General features: G+C 33.4%; 1 protein-coding gene across 1 annotated transcript; it reads right to left on the minus strand.

The window, feature by feature from the left end:
• Positions 1-723: 723 nt before the first annotated feature.
• Positions 724-8,731, minus strand: LOC132195437 (UNC93-like protein MFSD11). The gene is made up of 8 exons (XM_059617428.1): positions 8,415-8,731; positions 2,693-2,862; positions 2,431-2,607; positions 2,094-2,374; positions 1,881-2,006; positions 1,659-1,827; positions 1,465-1,600; positions 724-1,403 (listed from the first exon to the last, which is right to left on the minus strand). The coding sequence occupies exons 1-8, from the start codon at positions 8,499-8,501 to the stop codon at positions 1,206-1,208; spliced, it is 1,344 nt and encodes a 447-aa protein (XP_059473411.1). The 5' UTR covers positions 8,502-8,731; the 3' UTR covers positions 724-1,205.
• Between the last annotated feature and the right edge of the window lie 123 nt (positions 8,732-8,854).

Consider the following 8,854-nt stretch of genomic DNA (forward strand, 5'->3'; position numbering starts at 1 on the left):
AAATGAAAAGGCTGAAAATAATTAATTAATAATTTTTATTAATACACTTATAATGCTACTCCAAGTTGCAGATCTAGAATTTTGTAATTACTTGACTTCAATTGTTATTAGTAACTCCGAATTGCTTTTTTGCATTTCGTCAGAAAAATTTACTCTTGGAAGAGAAGTTGAAATAACTGTCTTCATATATCTTGTATATTTACTTGCAGCCTTTTATCTTTATATGCTTTATATATAAGACCAGACACGCAGCAGTAAAAACTGTCGCTTTTAAATTTTTTTGCCATCAAAAGCGCTCCTCTGTGGAATAATTGAAAGTGCTGCTGCTGCGCGACGCTCTGCCCGACGTCATTGTTCCCTCTTTGGCACGGAGTCTGGATAAGACGCGCGCTGCGCGCTCATTATGTTCATCACCCCAGCTCCTCATGCGAGTGCTCCGCCTCCTCTCCACTCTTTATATATGTTATGCAAAGAATAATTTTTTTTATCAACCTTATATACCTTTTTATTTCAAGTAAAAATATTTAGGAATAATTATGTTTGTGCGACTTTTTGGTCTTTGCAGACTTTTAAGTTTTAAACTGGAATTAAATAAATTACTAAAACACAAAAAAAAGTTTTTCACTCATATCAAATTTATATAATAATAAAAAAGAATAAAAAATAAATCATTAAAAATTATATTCTAGTTTAGTGCACAGGATCGGAGAAAGGAAAAAAACATTTTTAAAGTAAAAATAGGTCCATGATGTATTTGTTTGTGGCCCTGAGGCACTTTTACATTCATAAGAATTACATAAAACATTTAAGGATACTATACCTTACACGTATTTTAAATATTCATTTTCTGGTATGTATTGAATGCATTAACTCCAAATGAAAAATGTGTCCATGAAATATAATCAACTGACAAACATGCTATTCATAAAACTTATCAATGTACAGAAGAATATTACACTTAAAAACTGGAATTATTGCAAATTTTTGAACACATTTTGTTTCATTGAGCACCTCTTTCTTGGAATAAAAAAAATTTGAAATTTGTAAAAGATCTTATAAATTATGAGTGAGAATATATAGAAAGAAAGGATGAAATCTTGGTTTACCATTTTAAAACTGCGTCAGTTTTTTTAAAAATTCTGATTTACACAAGAGTATATCACAGCCCACCCAAGATTTCGGAAATACTTTATGTGGCCCACAGGTTATTCAGACTTGGAAGGAGACTCCGCACAAGAAGTTCCAATCTCACCATTGTACCCAGTTTCGCTCTTAGCCTTTGCCTTCCATTCGACCATGCAGAAGGTAATTGTGCCGATGATTCCTGTCACAACAAGGACTCCCAACTGAATGTACAGACCGGTGTGGCTGCTGTAGAAGAAACAAGCGGCGGCGGCAAGAGACTAATGAGAAGAAGAAAATTTAATATATATAAAATTAATAATAATTATTTTAAGTAACTACCTGAGTGAACTTGAACAAGGCAAAAGCTGGAGCACTATCCTCGGGGAAAATGCCGCCCAAAATAGAATAGATTTGGGTGTTATAGCAGCTGTCACCAAAGCCAAGCAGCAAGGAACACAGGATTGCAACCACGGCGCTGAAAGTAATGAATTTTTATTCAACTGAACTCATTTTTGTCTAACCCTTCTATTTACTTGCTGGTCATAAACGCCTCATCATTGGTTTCTCCAAGAGGTGCTGCATTAGGAATGTTCAAAAAGATGAGGAAGAAGGCAAGAATGTGAATCAAAAAACCGATGATCACAATAGGATCTCTGCCCCACCGGATTGTTTTCTTTCCAAGAATACCAAACAGAGCTCCACCTGAGAGTTTTTGTTATTAATTCTATAATTAATGAATAAATACAATGACGTACCAGCAACTTCTCCAACACCAATGAAGATTCCAGACATTCCAACAAGCTGCTTAGCATTTTCTCCAAGCTGTTGAGTGAAACCAATGCTTGAACTATACACACCACTGAAGAACGAAAGCTCCACGCCTAATAACAAAAAATAATTTTTTAAAAAACAATCAATATTTAAATATGCGTTGCAATAAAAATAAAATATTGTGAAATTTAAATTACCTGTGTAGAAGAAGGTGCATGAAAGAAGCATCATTTCCTTAGTGAGGAAAAGAGAAAATGCTCTTTTCAGGGCATATAAAGGACCAGATGCAGCAGGAAGTGGAGTCTGCGCTTCCTCTTCTGATCCACTCGACGACACCGTGGTGCGCAAAACCAGCAGGAACAAAATTCCAACCGCACTCACAACAAGCAGCACAATGAAAACTAGACTTCTTGTTTCCTTGTCAATGATGGTCTTTCCTTGGAACATGAAGAAAACAAATGTGTTGCCAAAGAACATGCTGAAAATAAATTTATTTTAGTTTCTGCGGCATTTAAAAATTGCGTTTTTACAAACCTGCATTGGAGCATAGCCCAAAATATTCCAGAATTTCTTGAGATGGTGGTCGAGTCAGAGTTGAGGATCAGATAACTGCCCTGACCTGTCCAGATGATTGCAGCACCAGCACCAACAACCGCAGAGGCAACGTACAAAAGCCAAGTTGAAGGCATCAAAAAGGTTCCAATAAAAAATCTAAATAATAAAAGCGTTATGAAATTTAATTTAAGGATTTTCACTTAAAAATTATTCTTAAAATTAAGAAAGAAAAAATACTCACGAATAAGTTATTGCTCCGAGAATCATGGCAAGTTTTGGTCCGGTAACAGATATGACGGACGGAGCAAGCCAGTTGCAAATTGCCAGGACGGCATAAATGATTGCCAGACTGGTGTACCCATCGCCTTCATAGGTAGGATCCTCATGTTTAATGCTGTCCAGGATGGTTTTCTGTGAACAAACGTAACAAAATTAATTAAAATAAGAGTTACGAAAAAACAAAAATTTATTTTTTGAAAAATTTATTCATGATTTCTTTTTTCAATGTGACATAAATATTATGACATATGTTAATGCACATAACTCCATAATTAAATTGTGTGGCAACATTAGCTCCCATTTGTTTTGAAACGCACCACGGACATTTTAGCACATCATATTGATATTAGAATCTATGAATATTAATGTTAATTCATTAGCCAATTTTAACCATACAAATTGTAACTTCCAAATACACAGGTTGCGTCAATTGCCATTGGATTTATTCAGCTTTTGCCCTACATTACAGAGTCCTCTGATAAGAAGAGTGCTTTTTAAATTGGTTTTTCTATTAAATAAAAACGGTTATCAATAGTTTATAGAGGCTAATCGTGTTAAGCAATGAAAGGTTATCAATTTTTATGTGCTGCATCATACATAGCTTTTTTTGTTCAAAATTTGTTTTTGATTTTGGTGGCTGGTTAATCAGCACAAGGGACAAAACTTAATTTAAATTTTTTATTTAAACTTAACATAGCCAGGACAGCTTTATTTATTTAAATTTCAACATTAAATTTCACAATGGGTTTTTTCATGACCTTTAATTACTAGGCTTTAGTAAAATATGTGGAAACAGAAGATTCACGCACCCAATCGCGTAAAACATCTTTTTTCATTGCTCAATTCAGCGGCATTTGCATAATGCAATACAAAATGAGTGCGTCGGCAGAACGTTTAATTATTATTATTACAAACGCTTATCATCATCACCACGCCCTTGATCGAGCGAGTGCATGAGCATATAATATATACTTTTTTTTAATCTGCGGCTGGTGCCTGAAATCCTGGCAATCGTATTTACCGGCGTTTCTCTTTTCTTCTGGCGTCATCAAACAGCCAACGAGAGATTGAACTGCGCGTATTTTGAAAGCATCCAAAATGAGAAAATGAGGACATACAGATGTTCTTATCACTTTTATTGTTCTCATAAGTCTTATTATTAGACTTAAATAAATATCAAGGAAAACATTTCACAAATTATTTTAAATTCCCTTTTTTTAAATAATGATCTGGCTTGAATTTAAACTAACGTTTCAAATTACTGACGAGACGGATTTACTCACCACTAATCTATTGCAAAGTAAATTTAAATGTTCTGTGTTACTTTTTGGTTCTAAATAATTAGATTTCCACCGTTCAAAACGTGAGACCTACTATTTTTGTTTTTAGATGTGACAATGGTCAATTTTTTTAAATTCTAGAAGCTTAAATTTAAACTACCTTGACATTTTTTTTTTTGCCAAAATGCGCAGTCCCTCAAATAAAAAAATATTCAGTTTGATTACAGGAAAGGAAATCATTATAAAATTTAAAAAAATAATTAATAAATGCAACTGATTTAATTTCTTAGCTATAAAATATGTCCTATTTTGCATATATACAAAACTAAACCAGTTTCATTGTAGAAAAGAAATCAGCAGAATGAAATTCAATAGCGCAATCTCGCTCTAATTTGCAAACATGCCTCTCAAAAACGGTCATTTTGCAATTAGAGCTGAAAACCAGGACTCGATTTCAGGTTGATTGATTGTGTCAAACAACGGGGCGAATTATTTATTATGTTAATCAGACGCGCTTATCGCTCCGCGTCTATGCAAAGCGCCAATTGACCCACCGTGCAGTACGAATGTCTAGTGTCAAAAAGTGGGTCACCAACAACACTCTTCACAATCGCTATTAATTTGCGTCCGAAAATGCTTCATGGTGGCGAGAACTACTGCAAAAGCTTTCTCTCCTCGCCTCACTATCCATATGATGGAACAAGGGCGCCGTGTCTGTCGAAGAACTCCAAAGCCAGGGCGAAGCAGTCAAGTGACAAAATTAGAAAAAGCAATCAGGGCGGCCTTGACATTTAGATCTGGTGATTTATTTGACAATTATCGTGGATTAACTGCACCTTCTGTAGTTAAATGAGCATATTAACTGTTCAATGATCAATGAAACCATTGAAGGGACTTAAAATAAATTTCAGTTGCTCAAGAAATGAAAATAAAAAACATTGTTGCACACTCTTGCAAAAATTGAAATATCAGGGCTGGAAAAGTGAATAGAATAATAGTGAATTTTATTTCACAAATTAAAAAAAAAAATGAATAGTTAACTTTTAATAATAAAAGGAATAAAAGTATAATACAGAGGACATTTAACTTGAGAGGGAAATGCGTAAAATTAAAAAAGTCTGTTAAAAAAATTGACTGTTGGTGTTCTGGTGTGTGAAGAATCAAAGGTGCCAAAATATCGGTATTAAAGGGGAAAAATGAAAATCTCAGACAAAAACGGGTCGCTTCAGGTTGATAAGCACAATCGAAATTTAACAATAATGTTAAACATTTGATTTTCAACCATCCGTCATCAAGCAACAGATTGAACAGCCCAGCTGCTGTCTCTGACAAAAATGATCCACATGTCCGCTTCTTAAAATGCGACAGCTGAGACCTCTAATACTAGCAAACTTCATATAATTATATTAATAGTACACTGAAGTATTGGAGAGGAAAATCAATTAGCAAGACTAGGCATTGGACATCATTTTGAATATTATTTGAAAATTCAAATTATTGGTTAAATTAAAAAATATTCCTTTAGATGAGTTTTTCTACTGTCATAGAATTTCACTAGGTTTGAATTATGGTGATTTGAATTTAAAGTCACCTTTTCCTTGATGTGCTTTATGAGTTGTTTATTAATTGTTTAAGAATAAGCAAGTTATTGTTTTTTTTTTTTAACAATAAGCAACCCACAAAACCCTATGAGGGAAAGCTGACTTTAAATTCTAATCACCATACTTTTTAAATTTGGATTTAATTTATAATTACATATTAAAGCAGATAAACAAGTTATTAAATTAAAAAAAAAACCAACTACAACACCTACCATCGTAGAAGAGAAGTTATTATTACAAAATATCGCGATTTCTATGAACAAATTATAATGTAGGCCGTTTTGCAGGCGCATGACATAATAAATCTGCAAAGATAAGACAAGTGCTGTTTGGAATCAATGCTGGCCACTGTGTCGGTGACATTGAGTAAAACGGATTTTCATCTCGTGCAAGTATTATCAATTGGGTGAATGTCATAGGGATCAACCAACGTGCGTCTCGCACTCTCCGATGTCGTCACAGACACTGCCCACAATTTGCAGCCGATCGACCTAATTCATTGTTGCCGAAATCGAATTGCAATGTTTGATACAACGTTATGAACAAAACACGCTTGACGTCATTAAGATTTAGATCAATATTTTGCGATTAAAATAAAAATTTAAAAAATGTCATCCAAATATATATTGAACTAAATTTGATTAGCAATATTTTACAACTGTTCAAAGTAAAATTTATTATTATTGTTTTTTTTTCTTTCAAATAATTTATATTGTTTCATTGAAAATAAAGTTGAAGAAATGAATAAATTATTTAAAAATGTATACACCATGCCAATTTTTTTTTTAACAAAACTTATTTACTTTTAAAGAAAACTGAACCTTATGATGAAGAACTGATTTTATCTGGTATACAATTCAGCATTATTTAATCTACAAATGCACCAAGACAAGCGGCGCAAATGACAGCAGACGGCAATCACGAGGGAAAGTATTAAAATGTAAAAACGTGTCACTTCGATTGCTAAGTGTGCGCGCATGCACTTAATCTCTACGCGCAATTACAATTATACACGCTTGCTTGACAGTCTTCAAGAATGATAATATCTCTATTTAATTGCACGCAAGGACATTTGGAACGTCCCCGTCTAACAGATGTACTGAGTTGATACTTTGAAAGTTAAAATAACTTCCAAAGGAATTAAGTGTCAACAAACAAAATAAAATTGTTGATTCCAGCAATTACATTTCATAACTCTAAATTAAAATTGCAAAATGTCTGAAGTTGGAAAATAGGAGTTTCAAAAATTTTCATGTGAAGTGTGAATAAATAAAAATCAATTTCACCCTTTGAAATATTGAAGAAACGTTGGCAAAAAAAGGCACACCTGTGAGTGAGCGCGACCGAAAGGCGTGGTTGCAATAAATTAAAATCAAACCATACAAATGAGAATGTGCCGGACACAAAACTTTCTCTGGCGGTGATATTGAGCCCCTCTCGAAGGAGGCGATTGACCTTTCCAGGAAAATGATTCAATGCGTTCAATAAAATATTTAATGCAACTTAAAAAGAGAAAGATTGTTCTGCTTCAATGAAGGTGATAATACAAAGTGCAGAGGGCATATTTGGTATTGATCAAATCAGATCAAATAATTTCAAAGAAGAATTAAGGAATTAGAGAGGGAAAATAAAAATAAAATGGAAAATTCTCTTGTCAATTATTTGAAATGTCAATTATTTGAAAATTATTTAGAGCATTTTTTTTTTTAAAAGTAAAATTGTAAAGTGGATTAAAGTATATTCGAGAAAAAATTTTAGAAAGTGTTCATTATTCATTTGAGCTTAACTTTTATAAAGATCACTTCTAGTGAGTCATGAAAGTAAAAAAAGCCAAAGTGCCTGCGCTGATCGCAGTCAAGCTGTTTCGCAAGTCATAACTTCATGTAAATTAACCAACAGTTTATATTATTTTATTAAGCAAGTGACGCGATAGGTTAATGGCACTTTTAATTAGACTGCTTGTGAGCAAGACAGGTTAAGGATAACATCAAAAAATTGTTAACAAACCTGGATTGATTTCAAAATTTACAAATCACGATCCAGAGTTTCAAGAATGCATTGAGACATTTCAGTCACAGAAAAGATATTATTAAAAATATTTTATGTATTTTGTTATTTTAAAGAAAAGAGAAACCAGTGTCAAGTTTAGAGAGTTATTCATCTCTAATGCCAAGGAAAGTTGCCTAGCAGGCATTTTCAGGCATTTGACATTTTTTGTTTTGTAGATTTGAATCGACCAAAATTATTTAAGAGTTGGAGGCGTGCAGCAGTTCAATTAACTTGTTGGTGATAATGGAAGTGATAATCAACGTCAACGCCAAACAAACACAAAGCAAGGTACTAAATAGTAGTGGATCAATATTAATAATTTGGCTGTGGTGAATGAACTTTTGCTTCAGTTCCTCGACAATTATTAACAAAAAATAATGTATTGAATTGCCAAAAAGTTCATTAAATAAATTGATAACCAACTTTTTACTGAAATTTTTTAGAAATTTGATAATAACGTTTATATAATTTTTTTCTTCTGAAAATTAGATTATTTTAAAAAGAATTGCACGTTTATAAAATTTAAAACTTTAAAAAAAGTATTCAAAATAATGAAGTTCATGATTATTGCCGGTTATTGCTATTATTGATTTTCTGATTCTTGAAATAAAATTTAGGAAAATTATTTTCCCACTAAACTAGTTTTTGTTCCAAAATTTGGATAAAAAATTAATATTTCAAATTCTTTCAGCTTTTTAAAGTACTAGTAAAAATATACAATTCAAACAAAAGTAATTTTAAGTTTTGAGCCTACCTCAATGTTGCCCATGGTCTGGAAGGCAGTGAAGACGAACATGAAGGCAAAGCCAAGCAAAATCACATTGGTGAATTTCCGGTCCATGGTGAATAATTAGGTTAATTATTTGATCCGTTCCAAGTTTGAGTTAAAAAATAATGCGACGCTTTGCTCTCTCTCTCTCTCCTGCGGTCAGTCTGGTCTCGTGTCCGGCGCTCTGAAGGTGCACCTCAGGAATGTTGTTTGGGTGGCTGTGCACCAGTTGATCAAGTCACGATGTGAGGAGACCCATCCGCTTTTTCTTTTTTAGTCTTCCACTTTGTTTTGCTAGGGGACACGGGGGCGTTGTCCAGCCACCACTCCTCTGCAGGTTCTTCCGCCCCTCACGTGCTCCAATGTTAAATTTAGTTTTGATTTCCACCAACAGATGGACAATAGTACGGTAAAATCTCGAAGTG

Source organism: Neocloeon triangulifer, unplaced genomic scaffold (assembly GCF_031216515.1).
Source record: "Neocloeon triangulifer isolate White Clay Creek 2 clone unplaced genomic scaffold, ASM3121651v1 ptg000001l, whole genome shotgun sequence".
In the NCBI taxonomy this organism is placed as follows: Eukaryota; Metazoa; Arthropoda; class Insecta; order Ephemeroptera; family Baetidae; genus Neocloeon; species Neocloeon triangulifer.